General features: G+C 42.1%; 2 protein-coding genes across 2 annotated transcripts in view; one reads left to right on the forward strand and one right to left on the reverse strand.

The window, feature by feature from the left end:
• LOC111870892 (protein THEM6) overlaps nt 1–18,267 on the forward strand; it is a 62,211-nt gene that overhangs the window by 6,121 nt on the left and 37,823 nt on the right. The gene's annotated exons all lie outside the window — the stretch shown is intronic.
• On the reverse strand, nt 11,698–12,687 carry LOC111870876 (spermidine/spermine N(1)-acetyltransferase-like protein 1). Its single transcript, XM_023863488.1, has one exon. The coding sequence runs from the start codon at nt 12,685–12,687 to the stop codon at nt 11,698–11,700; it is 990 nt and encodes a 329-aa protein (XP_023719256.1).

Raw genomic sequence — 18,267 nt, forward strand, 5'->3', positions numbered from 1 at the left:
GTTACATTCGTAGACTTATTTTCATTTGCCTTCATACGCCACTTTTTCAGCCAGTGTTGAATTTTATTTAGGTGGTCTTGTAAGTTCCTGGATGCGGATAGAGGATTGGTATGAGATGCCAGGATAGCTGTGTCGTCTGCAAACGTGGCTGTTGTTGTCTTTCTAGTTGTTGATAGATCTGATGTGTAGATCAAGTATAGCACTGGTCCTAAAACGCTACCTTGGGGTACGCCAGATGATATTGGGTATAGGTTTGTTAATGCCTCCTGTTGCTTTACAAAGTTGTATCTATGTGTAAGATAGGATCTCAGAATTGCGTACATTTGATGCGGAAGTTTCTGTTTCATTTTGTAACATAGTCCTGCGTGCCAGACCTTGTCAAAGGCCTGTTCTATGTCAAGGAACACCGCTGTGCAGTAACGTTTTGTTTCGAGATCTCTGTTTATTTGGTTGACTAGTCTATGGACTTGTTCCGTAGTTGCGTGCTTGTTTCTAAATCCGAATTGGTGTTTGGGAATTATGTTTTGATCTTCTATCACTGGTATGCCAACCTTAGAAGTTTATTTGTAAAGATCAAAACCGAAAGCCTCACCTTAGAATTTGGCCTCTGACAACTCCATAGAGATAGGTTTTTTATTTTGCACATAGAAGTTCACCCCACTGGTTTCGTTTCGAGAAGATTAGGTTTCTGATTTTTTTATACTAAATAGACCATAACTTCTAAAGCGAGCCTTTCATTCATTGTTCAATGGCCTTACATCCCTTCGTTGGTTCCTGGCCCCTTCTTCAGTTTCGTAATCATATATACAGTCGGTAAGACTCCTTGGTCGGGAGATCAGCCCGTCGAAAGTGCTCTACTACGATAAGAAAATACAGAATAACGCACACAGACAATCATGCTTCAATTGGAATTGGAACCCATGACCCCAGTGTTCGAGAGGAAGACAGTTAATGTCTCAGACCGCGCGGCCACTGTGACTGGCAGGGTAAGGTTTTGTTTTCGTTCAAATAAGCCCGTATGGTTGGCAAACCTGACGTGATGAACAGCGCGGTGGCGAATTTCTAAATTACTTGAGTCACACGGCAATACCTAAGTACTCTGTTTTTTTTTTAATATTATCTTATGAATATCCATTACATAATATTTTCAGCACATAAATTTATTTTCTTTCCAAGAAAGCATTTTTTAGCCTTTCAATTGGTGTACTGATGGTTCATTGGAACCAAAACACGTATTTGAATAACAAGAACAGTACGGTCTAAGTTTAACTGTTATATCCGTTTCTGTTGGATGGATGTATAACAATCAGCAACAATCAGGATGGAACTTTTGAAAAAAAAAAATAGGCAGTTTAGTTTCCCTTTCCATGTCTATAGTTTCCAGTGTCACCTATACGCCCACCCAGGGCTGAAAATAAGGGCAGACCTGGGAAGACGCCATCAACATACAGATTGATTCTAAATTATTGTCGGAGTTGCCATTGCATATAATTTTCAGACTAGATAAAACAAAATAAAACTGCTTACGGAATATGAAGTATATCTCGAAAGGTTTTATTGAAAATGGAATCAATACTGTAGAATACGAAGTAACTTCAACATGCGCGCCTTTCTTGTCACGCAAAGTTTGAAAGTTACAGAGCATTGAAACACCGACAAGAATTTAAAATCACTCTGTAGTTCCAGAAAGCTTCATTTTGATGAATCTATTTCTGGTGCCTGAAGACAGTATTTTCGAAATGGGGTGGGTCTCTCCCTTCAGGGGTTAGAAGGTACGCGGATATTCTCTCAAATTACACAGTAAAACGGAATTTACTATAGTTATCAAAATATTAGAAATCGATTATTTGATTTCGTGCAGTTGCAGTGATAAGCTGAAGGGAAGCTGTTATGTGAAATTTGGAAACCACTGCTTTAGGGCGTCATAAGCATCGTTACCAACAAAGATAATTGTAGAAACATATTAATGAGCCTACACTATAATTAGTTTCTTCGTAAGATATCTGGAATTTTCCTCGGGCTTTTCTCTATCTATCAATCTATCTATTTGTCTGTCTATCTGTCTAGACCTTGACCGCATTTTAGTTTCCTGATCTCTTTACACTGCCGGTAGGACTCCTTGGATGGGGGATCAGTTCGCCGCAAGGCCGCTACCAGCACACAGGACAACACAAACACATGCCTCAAGTGCGATTCGAACCCATGATCCCAGTGTTTGAGTGGGCGAAAGCAGTTCATGCTTTAAACCGCGTGGCCAATGTGATCGGCCCTCTGGATTTTCTAGTTATCTGAAACGTCTGTCTATGCCTAAAAACCATTTGTTCCCCTGGAACAACTTGAATTTTGTACGGAACCTGGACTAGCGGCTGGGAGCTTTGCCCCGAGTGACCTTGGTGCTGAATGCCCTCATCAGGAGGATCAGCTGGTACAATTGAATGAATTCATGAGGCTTCAGTGAGCACGTACGAAACTGGATGGAAGTAATTGCGTCTTGTGCATCACATCACTGTGAGTGGTCCATTAGGCAGCAAAATTCTCTGCTCGGAAGATAAATTTGCCTGTCTTTAGCCGTAGAACTGCCACCGCTACATTCTGCAGTGTCTGACGGCCATTTTATGTTCTAAGGGGTCTTCGTATTTCATGGATAAGTACTGCAAATGAAAACTCCCAAGTTGCTGCTGATGTAAGGAAAAAACTCCTCGAAATGTATTTTGAATATGTGGGTCAGATAAAATTTCAAAAGAAATGTGACTTGCTGCTAGATGTAGCCACGTTTGTAGAAATTTCGACATTTGGCACTTGAAGGGTTAAGAAGTGCTATGAAGTCATGTCAGCGAGGGGAGTAAAGCTTCAAATATTCAAAACCCACTGGCATATTTTGACGACTCTGACACTTGTACTCGTTCGGGTAACTCTAAACTATTTTGATTGTTGTGAAATTTATGTAGATGGAAGTAGAAATTGTTTGATTTCTGGACAACAGACGTAGATTCGCTTCAAGGAAACCAAAACATCCGTTACTCTATGAGCACGTCCCAGAAAGACTTCGTGACTCCTTGCGCAAAACGAGAGGTCCCCTCATTTTACATTAATAATTCAAATTAGCTGCTCTTCTCCATATCATTCAGAAACATCCTGTTTTGAGTTTCAAAGGCTCCCGTGCGTTACGACTCCGTGACCCCCTAAAATTATATATAAATTTATCCCCCCCCCTCCCCCATTTTCTGCTGATCACTGAAAAGCGCAGTTCTGCACACTGTTGCAGATCCCTGTAAGGCTGTACGTGGCAGCAGGAACCTAAGTAGCTTTACAGTCTCACTACACCTACAGTAAGCTATAAAATGTTCCTGTACAGTCACAAAAAGTGCAGTTCTGCACACTGTTGCAGGTCCCTATCAGGCTGCACAGTGACAGCAGGAACCTAAATAGCTTCACAGCCTCTCTACACCTACAGTAAGCTATAAAATGTTCCTGTACAATCACGAGAAGTGCAGTTCTGCACTCTGTCGCAGGTCTCAATCAGGCTGTACTGTGATAGCAGGAACCTAAATAGCTTTACAGCCTCTCTACACCTACAGTAAGCTGTAAAATGTTCCTGTACAATCACGAGAAGTGCAGTTCTGCGCACTGTTGCAGGTCCCTGTCAGGCTGTACGTGACAGCAGGAACCAAAATAGAATTCCCGCAAGCAACACAGTATTCTTGTACAATTAAGGAAAAAATCATGAAATATTTCGCTGGCTGCAACTTCACTTTCCGAAAGAATTTCTATTAAACCTTAATGACTATGTAACTTGGCAAACTATGCGTGGATACAAATATTTTTAAATAATGCTTGAGAACCCGGGGACTCGCTAGCCATAATTTGAGAAACTGTCTTTTAGAGAAGAATATAACGCCGTGTAACCTGTTGAAAGTCAATCGTCGACCAGCGTGAAACACAGCTCTGCTTGCTACCTGCTTCACACTGCTTCCTTGTTTTGCATATCCTTCGGCCCTTGAAGATGAAGTTTATGTGTTCCTCCGAAACGTCTGTTAACTTGTTACCTTTCGATTGATTTCACAGCGCTACATCCCAGGTAGAACTCTTCACAGCCACCGCTATGAAAGCCTGAGATTCTGCATATCTCGAAGGGACATTCATATCTTCCGATAATTTGCAGAAACTCGGTATTTCCTTGTCCTTCTGAGACGTAAACGTTATTGAGCGCTACCGTACACGTGTCTGCATGACATGATTCACTGTAAAATGTGGAGAACACGCTGTTTACAGACGTAGCCCCAAGCAGTCATCAAGGGAATTACTTGTATACGGAACAAACAAGTTCGGATTTGCATCACATGCTGCAGCAGGATCGTGCTAACTGCAATATCGCTGCTTTCCAATGTCAACTGCTCCAATGGGAATACCTTTTCTTCCTACAAGCGGTATTTATCAATAGTTGAAAGTTGTCTGTTGCGTGTTAAACCCTGCCCAAGGTGGGCCGCGCCATAGCTCAAGCGGTTAATCGTTGGCTTCCCACCACAGCGGCCCGGGTTCGATCCCGGGTCTGGTCAAGTGGAATTTCTGGTGGACAAAGTGGCGCTGAGATAGGTTTTCTCCGAGTACTTCGGTTTCCCCTGCAAATCTTCATTCCACCAATTGCTCCACAATCACCCTTACCTATCATCTGGGGCTGGTACAGTAGGCCAGAAGTGGACGCAGTGCAAGGGACTTAATCCCACCCCACTAGCATTAAAAAACCCTGCCCAAGGGATGCTGGACATGGCGGCTTATTTTAGACGGCAAGGAAACCAGAAGATGTTGCTTACCAACTTATGTGCAAGATATTTAAGACCATTTTTACTGATGGATTAAGAATATTCAGGACACAAGAATGTTCGTTTTAAAAATACAGTGAAGCCTCAATAGTTCGGACTTCACTAATTTGGAATTCCAGATAACACAAAACCTTTTTTTTCTTTGATCATTACAACTTTGATGATCACTATCAGATCAGCGATTGCAAACTGTCCCGTGTAGTGCTAGCACAATAACGGTTGTTGCATGTAGGCCTCATATGAAGCATCAAGGCCACTTTAAAAGACAATCAGAGTCAAAGTATTCTAGATCCAGAAGACCAGCCATGAGAGAGTAGATGCCCTGGAAGCAAAGCTGATATTTTCTTCACTTATGTGTACAGTGGCGTGTTAGTGTTTATTAGACCTACTTTTCATTTATGTTATAGAGTTTTAGTGTATTTTCCATCTGTTACCGAAGAGAGATGAAGTGAAGGGAGGTTGGAGAAAACTGCATAATGAGGAGCTTCATAACTTGTACTCTTCTCCAAGTATAATTAGAATGATCAACTCAAGGAGGATGAGGTGGGCAGGGCATGTAACACGAATGGGGGAGACGAGGAATGCATATAGGATATTGTGGGGAAACCCAGAAGGAAAGAGACCACTGGGAAGACCAAGTAGTAGGTGGGTGAACAATATTAAAATGGATCTTAGAGAGATAGGATGGGATGGGATGGATTGGATTGGTCTGGCTCAGGATAGGGACCAGTGGAGGGCTCTTGTGAACACGGTAATTACCTTTCGGGTTCCATAAAATGCTGGGAAATTCTTGAGTAGATGTCGAATTGGCCGCTTCCGTATATTAAAATTAACATGTCTATAATTCGAACTTCCACTAATTTGGACAAGGTTTCACTCCAATTGGCTCCGAATTAGTGAGGTTTTACGTACTGTACTTCTAATTTTTATTATTACTATCTGGTATTTCTTCTTGTTACAAGTTTTATCTTTTTCAAAATCCTGTGAGGCTAGATACCTGGGTTTATTCCCATTGCCAACCTCCATGATTCTGCTATATTGTCACGTGCATATGTGCCTCCGTAGTCAGTTCCTCTCTTCTCAGACTTCCGTACAGAACTGAACTTAACTGAACTGGACGTCCCAATTATCTTCAAAACATCTCCTCGGCACGGACCACGCAGAAAACACAGAACTTCTATTGTTGTAGAGTCGCGTTTAGTCCGCCGTTGCGCAGCAAGGGTCGCTAATTACAAGTTGCCACTTAGCAACGGGTCTATACGCCAAAAAAAAAAATTCAAGAGGACCATAGGGATGCCTTGTCTCCACGCTGTACCGGGCTTACTAACTTTATTTGAAGGCCGCGCCATAGCTCAAGCGGTTAGTCGCTGGCTTCTCAACGCGTCGGGCCGGGTTCAATCCCGGGTCTGGTCAAGTGGGATTTGTGGTGGACGCAGTGGCGCTGGGGCAGGTTTTCTCCAAGTACTTCGGTTTCCCCTGCCAATCTTCATTCCACCAATTGCTCCACAATCACCCTCGCCTATCATCTGGGGCTGGTACAATAGGCGAGAAGTGGCCGCAGTACAAGGGACTTAGTCCCACCCCGCTATCAATAAAAGAAAGTTTATTTGATCTAATAAGCTGTATATATTCCCTGTATCAAACTTGGAATATCCTATACTCCATCTACTTTGGGAGTGAGGGTGCGTCATCGTTAGTGACGTAGGCCGTTACGTAATCATTATAAAGTGTCTAGATTCTATTCTGAACATACTTTGGTGCTCAGACACCAGTGCGAACATATACAGAACGTTTCTTTTGCAAGGTTGCCTACACAAAGTGTGACGTACATACAGTTGACGGATTTGACGTCTCTTCCCAGCGTATCCCTTTGGGCAGTAGGATTGGCCCTAGTCTCTTTCGGTTTCATATAATTTTTGTGATATTCATGGTTTATTTGACGATATATACGGTCGTATATTGTGACGACTGGTCAATAACGAATTGCAAAATGGAACGAAAGGAAGCGATCACAACCTATTTTAATTTATCGTCCCGACATTCGCCTCGAAGAAATGTAAAACACCAAGAAGAAACCTTAATCAGGAAGATCGATGCCCCCATGCAGATTAGAACCCCTTACTTACTTACTTACTTACTTACTTACTTACTTACTCATGGGGCTGAACCCTTCTGGAGGAACCGCCAATTCTGCAGCTACTCAAGAATTTACCAGCATTTTATGGAACCCGAAGGTTCATTACCGTGTTCACAAGAGCCTTCCACTGATCCCTATCCTGAACCAGATCAACCCAATCAATACCATCCCATCCTATCTCTCTAAGATTCATTTTAATATTATCCACCCACCTACGCCTTTGTCTTCGCAGTGGTCTCTTTCCTTCTGGCTTTCCCACCAATATCCTATATGCATTTCTCGTCTCCCCCATTCGTGCTACATGTCCTTCCCACCTCATCCTCTTTGACTTGATCATTCTAATTATACTTGGAGAAGATTACAAGTTATGAAGCTCCTCATTATGCAGTTTTCTCCAACCTCCTGTCACTTCATCCCTCTTTGGTCCAAATATTCTTAACACCCTGTCTATGTTCCTCCCTTAATGATTAGAACCGCTTCCTTCTGGAAACAGTTCAGAAGCGTTACCGCGTGCATCAGGAACGTAGTTTGAATTTGGGAGCAGGGTGTTGCAGGGAATACTTCAGCAAGGCGGAAATGTATGGTGGGTGACGAGCTCCATGGGCAGAACCTTTTCGGGTTCCTCGCTTCAAGAGGAATAGGATTGACGCGACATGTAGCACCCGTGGAAATGGTGAAAAATTTAACCGTAGTACGAATGCCCGAAGGAAAGAGTCAATTTGCGAGTTCTAGACGTAAATGGGAGAATATTATCTAAATAGATGCTAGAGAATGAGGGACGTGAAAGTTTGAGCTGAACACGCATTGTCTGGGGCGTGTCGAGTGACAGATTTGTGAACACGGGAAACTGCAAGACGTTAGCCAGCTGGGCCACTACAAGTTTCGGAAGGAAGACTCAGCTCTAGAGATACAGATGTCTTCCTGATTGGTCAATAATGATTTTTACCGAGTATGTAAATTATGTGTTGTAGCCTAATTTGTTGAACACTACCGCTATTTGTCTGAAGCGTGGTCATAGGAAAAGCACGAAAATCTAACTCATTGTAACCGGCTTCCATCAGAGATGTGAATTCAGGACCTCCCGATTATGGGAGGGATGGGATGACGCAATCCGTATAGGAACTGGCTACGGGTTGAACTGTCGAGGGATCGGAGTTCGCGTTTCGGTAGGGGCAATTTTTCTCCTTTCCACCCAGCCTGCTACTCAATGGGTAACCGGATTTCTTTCCCCTGGGGTAAAGGTACCATTCTCCTAAAGAAGTGCGGAGTTCAAGAATGCGTGGATCTATATATCCATTCCACCATACATCTTCATGTCCTAGTGATTCATTAGCTAAGCACACGGACAACTTTACCTTTTTTACCCACTCATCTCCGCCTGATATCAGTGTAAGACAAATGTACAATGCAAAAATTTGGTTTAGAAACCATCGTCTATAATTATAGACTCTACCTACGCATGAGCGATGGGCTATTTTAAGACAATGCTGTCTCACGGTACAGGCAATCAAGCGGTAACGCCTATCTGAAACATGTTAACTGCTACGTCATGCCTTGAGTAGGCAACCTTACGGAAGAAAATTCCCTTTGTGTTTAGCGACAGAGAAACTGAGGTTAAAACGAGCTGTCACTATTTGATTGTGAAGTTGATTTTAGAGATCTCCTCTGTGGTCTAGTGGTCAGCGTTCTTGGCTACAGATTCAGAGATCCGGGTTCGATTGCCGGTGCTAACACATTTTTTTCTGAGAAGTAGTGGGTCTGGAACGGGGTCCACTCAGCCTCGTGGTGATAATTGAGGAGCCATTTCAAGGAAATATCGGCTCCGGTCTAGAAAATCGAAATTAACTGCCGTGGGGATTCGTTCCTCTGACCACGCGACACTCTCTATCCGCAAAAGTTGGCACTATACTTTGCCGACAAGGGGCTGTCGCTCGGTCGGTATAGTTCGCTTGCGGACTAAAATTCATGGAGTTGATTTTAGACACGCTTATAATAAGCAAATCTCTCCTGTGTATTCAGCGAGACGTCCGGTATGATGAGTTTGTTCTTTATAATGAGAGAAATTGAATATCATAACTTTATAAAGAAGAATATAACAAGCTACGTCACTATCTGATTGTGACGTAACATACGCGGTTATAATAAGCAGAACTTGCTTTTAACTAACTGTCGAGAACGGGAATGTTTGTTCTTATCGTATGGGGCAATAAAATGCCGCATCTTTATAATGACGACATACTTGTCTGTGTGATGGCATATCCTGCGAAATGTTTAAGACACAATTATATTCTTAATAAAAAATCTCACAGAGTTTCACGTCAGTCAGCGAGTCTTTCCGGGAGGGAATTACAGCGCCCTTTGTCATCTGCCCAGGAATATCTCCTTGACGCAGAGGCTGGAAGCAGATGACGTATTTCAGTTTATCTGCCTACAGCCGATGAAAAGACCACGCAGAAACATTGTAATAACTCTAAGGAGATGAGTCAATTCGATAAATCCTATGTACAAATATATTTATTTCTTCTAACTTCAAACACTTCTGGCCATGATACTGGACATTGCTTCGTTTGATGTCCTAACAGTGGTGACCATGAAGAGTTCCGTGTCCTACGATGTGACGCCGTTTAGACCTGTAGACCTCGATTGTAGTTTTCGAGTCTTCTTAATCTTGTTTTTTTTTCTACGTTCATGCCCAGGACCGTACCTAACCACATTTTTACGTGCAGCACATTCACGTTTCTGCTTGCTCAGCATATATTCTGCTCTAAAGATGGAAGCAGTATGTTCCTCCGAAACATCGGTAAACTTCGTTATGACTACATGGTGTCACAACCCACAACACATTGGTCAAAATTATTCCCTACTTGGTTCATCGATCGAATTTACTAGAAACACCACGTTTCGAAGAATTCTTCTATTTCCATCTTCAGGTAAACAGAATATGAAAACAAAGTTACTCTGTTGGGTGTGTTGGTAGAAATACTCTCGAATCGGGAACCTATATAAGGGGGAAGACGAAATTCTGGCCCCTGTCCGGCCCGCAAACTTATTGTGAAAATTCTTTTAATTTAATTTGTATCATTATGTGACTAGAGACGAGGTTTGGGTTGGAAACTGAATTTATTGAACACTTACAGAATAACCACAAATAACTACGACAGTCACACTGAGTTACACACTCCAAAGACCACTGTAACTATAGCACATACGAATTCTTCTCAGTCTTCATTAGCCGTTGCTTTGTATCGGCTTCTAACAGCGGATGTTCCCCTTCTTCTGGTCTCCCAGAAATTTTCCTGACCTCAGCTACCAGCCTCTCACTTCTCACAACTGCAACTTTCCACTGACGCGTCGCAAAATTGTTGCTGGCCCTCGCCAGCACAGAGATTTTTGTTTCCGAGTTTTACTGTCTAACGGCTCTGAGAGCTTTCAGTCCTTGTTATACAGTCCCAGCACGGATCGCACAGAAAAGTCTCTTCCATTATTGCGGGGTTTCTTGTTGGCGGTGAAACTTATCCACAGAGCTGTTCCCTAGCAACGGATGTACTGTCGCCTGTTTACACAGTTGTTACTTGGCAATGGGCAATTTTGAGGAACGTCAGTGATATTTCATTGATCTTCCAACCGTGCAAAACGTTTATCTGCAGTTTATAATCCTAACTTTCTGCTATAATATTTCTGAGCAGTGTTTCTCTGAGGAGCTAGGCCTTTAAGTGCCAAAGCTGCCGGAGTAATACGTGATGAAATTGCCAACGCTGTGATATAAAAGCAGTTGCAGATAAAAACACTAAAATCCTGTTCTCGAATGCCCTAAAACAGCAACAGATATACTTAACATGAAAGCCCGTATCTTCCTCTGATTATCCATAAGTAGCTCTTGATGCCATCTTTTGGCAGAAATGCCCGACCAACTGAATAACAATGAGCCGATTTCTTCGGCTGTGACAGCTTTGATGCAAGTATCCCGAACCGATCTATTCGGTACTAGTAGCACAAAGGGTGAAGGTGGGAAGGTTGATGCAGCTCTAAACATAAATTTGGGTCTCAAAATGTGTAGCTTATGTTGATCTGATGAAGAAAGATGAATACATTAAAATGCAGGCATTTCTAACGAGTTTTGTCAATTAGTAGCGAACACAATAAAAATGAAATCCTTGTGTGACAGAAGCATAAGTTGCATGACAAATGTTTAGATAAACTTATTATAATCGTCATAGCTGTGGCCTTATTTGAATGCTGGAGACTTGCCCAATCACGAATCAGCAAGGTTAAACCAAACCTAAATTTACCTGCTACTTTGTTAGCGGTGTTATGTTAAGGAACACATGTAATCTTCACGTGAAGGGCATAGAATTAATGTGTTTGACCGTCCGTGAATATTTAATTTCTGAATTATTAAACAGTCTACACCATCTCTTTTGAATCTTCTTCAGTAGACATGCCCTTGACCCCCGAGATACACCTCTCACATCTCTTGGTTCTGCAAGGAAATTTCACCTATTCCTTGGTCCCGAGAGAAACTTCACACATGCCTTGGTCGTCAATGGAAATCTCTCTTATTCCATGTTCCCAGAGAGACACTTCACACATTCCTTGTTCCCAGAGAGACACTTCACACATTCCTTGATCCTCAAGGAAAAACTCGCTTATCCGTTGTTCCCAGAGAGACACTTCACACATTCCTTGGTCCTCAAGGGAAAACTCGCTTATTCCTTGTTCCCAGAGAGACACTTCACATGTTCATTGTTCCCAGAGAGACACTTCACACATTCCTTGGTCCTCAAGGAAAAACTCGCTTATCCGTTGTTCCCAGAGAGACACTTCACACATTCCTTGGTCCTCAAGGGAAAACTCGCTTATCCGTTGTTCCCAGAGAGACACTTCACATATTCCTTGGTCCTCAAGGGAAAACTCGCTTATCCCTTGTTCCCAGAGAGACACTTCACACATTCCTTGGTCCTCAAGGGAAAACTCGCTTATTCCTTGTTCCCAGAGAGACACTTCACACATTCCTTGTTCCTCAAGGGAAAACTCGCTTATCCGTTGTTCCCAGGGAGACACTTCACATATTCCTTGGTCCTCAAGGGAAAACTCGCTTATCCCTTGTTCCCAGAGAGACACTTCACACATTCCTTGGTCCTCAAGGGAAAACTCGCTTATTCCTTGTTCCCAGAGAGACACTTCACACATTCCTTGTTCCCAGAGAGACACTTCACACATTCCTTGTTCCCAGAGAGACACTTCACACATTCCTTGTTCCCAGAGAGACACTTCACACATTCCTTGTTCCCAGAGAGACACTTCACACATTCCTTGTTCCCAGAGAGACACTTCACACATTCCTTGTTCCCAGAGAGACACTTCACACATTCCTTGTTCCCAGAGAGACACTTCACACATTCCTTGTTCCCAGAGAGACACTTCACACATTCCTTGTTCCCAGAGAGACACTTCACACATTCCTTGTTCCCAGAGAGACACTTCACACATTCCTTGTTCCCAGAGAGACACTTCACACATTCCTTGTTCCCAGAGAGACACTTCACACATTCCTTGTTCCCAGAGAGACACTTCACACATTCCTTGTTCCCAGAGAGACACTTCACACATTCCTTGTTCCCAGAGAGACACTTCACACATTCCTTGTTCCCAGAGAGACACTTCACACATTCCTTGTTCCCAGAGAGACACTTCACACATTCCTTGTTCCCAGAGAGACACTTCACACATTCCTTGTTCCCTGAGGGAAATTTAACCAAGTACACTTATAATGATCAAATCAAGGAGGATTTTTGACGGGAAAGCCAGAAGGAAAGAGACTACTATAAAGAACTAGACATAGGTTGATGGAAAATATTAAAATGGATCTTAGATAAATACGAAGGGATGGTATGGACTGGATTGATCTAGCCCACGATATTGACCAGTGGATGCTTTTTTTTTTTTTGAACACGGTAATGAATCTTTGTATTCCATAAAATGTTAAATTCGTGAGTAACCGCGCAAGTGGCAGCTTCCTAATAAGGGCTGCGCTTCATGAAATTAGTTATTTCTTTGAAATTCAGCCTACAATTCGGAAGAAAACTTCGCCTCCATCTTCAGCCGGGCAACAACCCAGTGTGCAAGTAACTATCCAGAAGTTAGAACTCTTAATAACCACCTCAGTGTGACTCTCAAGTCCTACAGAATGCTGACTCTCTATTCATTCAGCTGGCCTATGTATCTTTGATTTCTTTCCAAGCTGGGCATCACACAGCAGTGATCAGTTACTCGTGGATTTACTTTTCGTTTGTTATAAGGGAAAAGTCCTGCTCTTTCTCAGGTACTTCTTTTACAATTCCTTCTGCGTACTCGTCTCTTAATTATTATTATATTTTACCGAGTTACTACAAATGATTCATTCCATTTCAAAACACTATATTCCCTTAAGTATTATACATACAAATATGATTGATGCATAAAAAGAACCGCAGACTCACCAAGTTTGCATCATGATACACCAGTTGGCAGCAAGAATGCAGTGCATCACAAAATGGCGACGAAGCTGGAAAAGAGTTTCTGTGTGTTGGAATATTCGAGATGTTCGTCTGTTATTGCAGTGCAGCGTGCATTCAGAGCAGAGCACAGAAAAGAACCGCAGACTCACCAAGGTTGCATCGTGATACACCAGTTGGCAGCAAGAATGCAGTGCATCACAAAATGGCGACGAAGCTGGAAAAGAGTTTCTGTGTGTTGGAATATTCGAGATGTTCGTCTGTTATTGCAGTGCAGCGTGCATTCAGAGCAGAGCACAGAAAAGATCCGTCATGTAAACAGAGGATTCTGCGGTGGTATGGGCAGTTTAAGGATACTGGTTGTCTGTGTAATACTTTGGAAAATATAGTGTTTTGAAATGGAATGACTGATTCATAGTAACCCTGTATATTATTGTTAGTGGGGTGAGACTGAGTCCACTTGGCGCGTCAGCCACTAATTTAGTCTACTGTACCAGCCCCTTGTGATTTTGGAGCAATTGGTGGAATTAAGATTGGTAGGGGAAACCTAAATACTCGGAGAAAACCATCCCCCAGTGACACTTTGTCCACCACAAGTCCCACATTACCTGATCCGGGCTCGAACCCGGGCCGCCCGAGGTGAGAAGCCGGCGACGCCTGAGCTATGGCATCCCCCACCCCCAAAATTACAAGTATGCTGTCCGTTTATATAAACCTTGTTCTGGGAACAGAAAGAGAGGTCCTCCTTCAAAACCAAACAGCTAATGAATGACATTCTGCGTCAGACTAAGATGAAATAAACTATAGCAATAATGCACTTGGATGTACAATTTTGTATGGGTGGGAAACTTGGTCTCCTAAATTGAGGAAGCAACATAGACTGAGGATGTTTGAGGAGAGGGTCCTGAGGAGTATATTTGAGTCCAAGAGGAATTAAGTGACGGGAGATTAGAGAAAATTCATAATTAGGAGCTTCATAAAACGTACTCTTCGCCAAATATAATTAAAATGGTGAAATCAAGGAGGATGAGATGGGCAGGACATATAGCATGCATGGTAGGGAAGCGGAATGCATATAGGGTTTTGGAGGAAAATACGGAAAGGAAAAAGCTGTTAAGGAAAGCTTACCTTATGTGGGATAATAATGTTCAAATGGAACTGTGAGAAATAGTATGTGGTCATATGGACTGGATTTAACTGGGTCAGGATAGGGACCAGTGGAGGGCTATTGTGAATACGGTAAAGAACCTTCGGGTTCCATAAAATGTTGACATTCTTGAATAGCTGAGCGACTGGCGGCTTCTTAAAATGTATCTCCATGTAGTTAGTTCGTTAGTTAATTAGTCAAAAGGTAAAGCTATCCCTGCAAAAAGTCATGAAGGCCCTTAGGGATGTGAGACGTCGAGGCGCCCACATTTTCTATACAATCAGCTTATAGGTGACGATGAGGTTGTGAGCCTTACGCGCCGGCTTTTTTTTTCCTTGGCACTACAGCCCCAGTGGGCCTAGGCCTACCTCCATGAACTCCGTTCACTTCGGTTTTACTAGATCTTACATATTCGGTAGGACTCCTTGGGCGGGTGATCAGCTCGTCGCAAGGCCTCTACCTGTACGCAAACACAGAAAAACGCACGCACACAAACTAAACATCCATGCCCTGAGTGGGATTCAAACCCACGATCCCGGTTTCCAAGCGAGCAAAGAGAGTACATGCCTTAGACCGCTCGGCTACCGTGACCGGCCGGCCGCCCTTTACCCTAAGGAATATTCCTGGTACTCATTTCTGTTTGAGTCTGAGTCGACCCCAGGGCCGTAGTGCGGCTGGAAGGATTAGGTAAATAAACATGCATAAGTCGGACAGGCTCGAGTGAGCAGCTGATGACTGCTGTATGGAGGAATCTCGTGTTTGCCAGTTGCATGCTACGTAGGAACTGCTGAGTTAGCTGTCCGTATTCCGAACGTGTCTTCTCTTATATGATGCCATGTTGTCTGATACAACTGTACCGAGGATTATGTGAAAAATGCTGCCTACATCTTCAGGGGCGAAAATATTGTCACGTACTTAATGGTGCGTGGTTTGGGTATTGGATTTATTGACACAACTCGGAACTACAAGTAATTACAGCCCCAGCGAAGACTTTATTTCCCACCCTTCTGTGTCTTCAACATCCGTTGCCTGGCAACAGCTTCTAACAATGGAGATTCTTCAGCTTACAGACCTCAGGTCCTCTTGTCAAGTTCATCACCTCAACTATAGCGCCATCTCTTCTCAGCCTACCTTGCGAGCTCAACTCTCTGCTACAAACACTCAGTTGTCTCTCGATCATTCCTCAGCTGGCCTGGTGTCCTCGTTATATATCCTCGGTGCAGACTCAACAGAACACGCCGTTTTCAAAAATTCCTATATTGTTGCTAGCGTATTCGTTGCAGCAGGAACTTATTTATCGACTAGCAATGGACGTCTCCTCTGGCTTCACTATTCCAGCCTTCAGGCAACATGTAAAATATGTGAAGGAAATAAACAGGCATAAAGCAAAGAGAAAGCTTCTTTGTCAGTTTCAAAAACTATTTTATATTTTACGGTTTATGTTTTCATATCTTTTTAGAATCCATTAATATCTGTAATGTTGGCACGATAGACGAAATATTTGAAACGGAATTGATAATTTTATTGACTCAATTTTAACGTTGTATATCACACTGTTTGTATTTAGATGAATTATGAAAATATAATTAGAATAAGTATAATTAGAATGATCAAGTCGAGGAAGGTGAGATAGACAGGGCATGTAGCACGAATGGGGGGAGACGAGGAATGCGTATAGGATATTGGTGGGAAAGTCAGAAGGAAAGAGACCACTGGGAAGACCAAAGCGTAGGTCGGTGGACAATATTAAAATGGATCTCAGAGAGAGATAGGATGGGATGGTATGGATTGGATTGATCTGGTTCAGGATAGGGACCAGTGGAGGGCTCTTGTGAACACGGTAATGAACATTTGGATTCCATAAAATGCTGGGAAATTCTTGAGTAGCTGCAGAATTTGCGGCTCCTGCAGAAGGGCTCAGCTCCATCAGTAAATACGAAAATAGGAAAAACTTTATGATATGCATCCTCTGGTCTCTCATTTACGAAAAGACAAAATTTAGGAAAGTCGCACAAGAAATCAAGAAGTAGCACAAGGCTTAAATTGAATTTTAATATTAGCTATAAATAACTTAATAGCCATTTTAATTAGGATTTTAATTTTATTTTAATTTTTATTCATTTAATACCAAGTTTAATGTTTAGTTTTAACTATATTTAAACCACATTTTAGAATTAAGATATAATTATCAGTATAGAATAAACATAACAGATACAGTGTAATTAATGACGCAGTTCAGAAGCTAAATTAGTATTCGTGTACTCCTGACGATGACCAAGTAAAGGGTAGAAACATGTAGCGATACCACCAACAACGAATAATACAAAATGTTGACACAGTAGTGTCTATTTGGTTTCTTTTTGATTATATTTTGTGCCACTGTCCCAAATTATATCTTTTCGAAAATAGCAACAGTAAAAGTATATCTTGAGACGAAAATATTCCCTTAAAGTTATTTCTGTAATATATTTTAAGGGAAAAGGCAAAGAACAAAGTCTTTATAGAATGTTGTATTTTAGCGTCCTGTTGCATTTATTTTCGTATTATGTATGCCTTGTCCGTCTTGTAGTGCACTCAATCTCACCTGTTATTTCACAACATGTTTCGGCACTACAGTGCCATCATCAGGTGCTCCATTTATGTTAATCTATTGCATTGCTTGCCATTATGTCATTGTAAAATTATTTTAAAAATATTTAAAATATTCGTCAATTATAATAATTTTTATATGTCCCAATTCAAACCCGCGCATGGTTCCTCCACTATGGGAGTCGTTCCTCTTATACTCCGTGTACGATGGGGTACCCAAAAGAAACCGAACTAATTTTTTTGTGGACAGAGCTTTTGTAGTACCGCGTTTTGCCGCTATGAGCGCATAGAGCCAACATTCCTGAGTCGATAAGCCGACTACCGTTGCTTCAGAAGGTAAGGACTAGTTTCGGCAGAGTTTATAGTGACAACTGTTTTGTGTCATCGTCGTTTTTACAATGGCCCGAACACATGAAAATGTTGAAAAAATTCGTGAAATCATCAAGGAAGATCGACGACGAACCATTAAAGAAATTGTGGAGCTGTCGGGAGTGACTTGGAGCTCAGTTCAGCGAATTTTGACAGAAGATTTGGGAATGAAAAGGGTGGCTGAGAAATTCGTGCCACGACTGCTGACTGCTGAACAAAAACAAGGTCGCGTGGAAGCAAGCTGTGCTTTGAAAGAAGAGTCCGGAAATGATCAAAACTTTTTTTCAGCGTTTTGCCGTTGTTGCTGAGGTGAAGGAAAAAAACGACGGAGGCGCTGTCAAGCATCTCAAAAGATGAATTTAGACAATGTTTTGAAAAATGGAATAAAATACTAGACAAGTGTATTAGTGTAAGTGGAGAGTACTTCGAAGGGGATTGAAGGTTTGTGCTTAAAATTTGAATAAATAAGTTAAAAAAAAAATAAGTTCGGTTTCTTTTGGGTACCCCCTCGTATATCGTGTTTCGTGATGTGTGTTCCCTTTTTGGCTGCGGCTGTTGTAATCTTTATAGAATTTGAGACTCTTACAACTGTTGTTAAGAAGAGCCCTATCATCTGGGGCGTTTCGGAAGAACATATTACTGGAGACGTGGGCGACATGTTACTCCGAAACATGGGTTGACTTTCAACTGAATACACGGGATTATATTAAA

Source organism: Cryptotermes secundus, unplaced genomic scaffold (assembly GCF_002891405.2).
Source record: "Cryptotermes secundus unplaced genomic scaffold, Csec_1.0 scaffold709, whole genome shotgun sequence".
NCBI lineage: Eukaryota > Metazoa > Arthropoda > Insecta > Blattodea > Kalotermitidae > Cryptotermes > Cryptotermes secundus.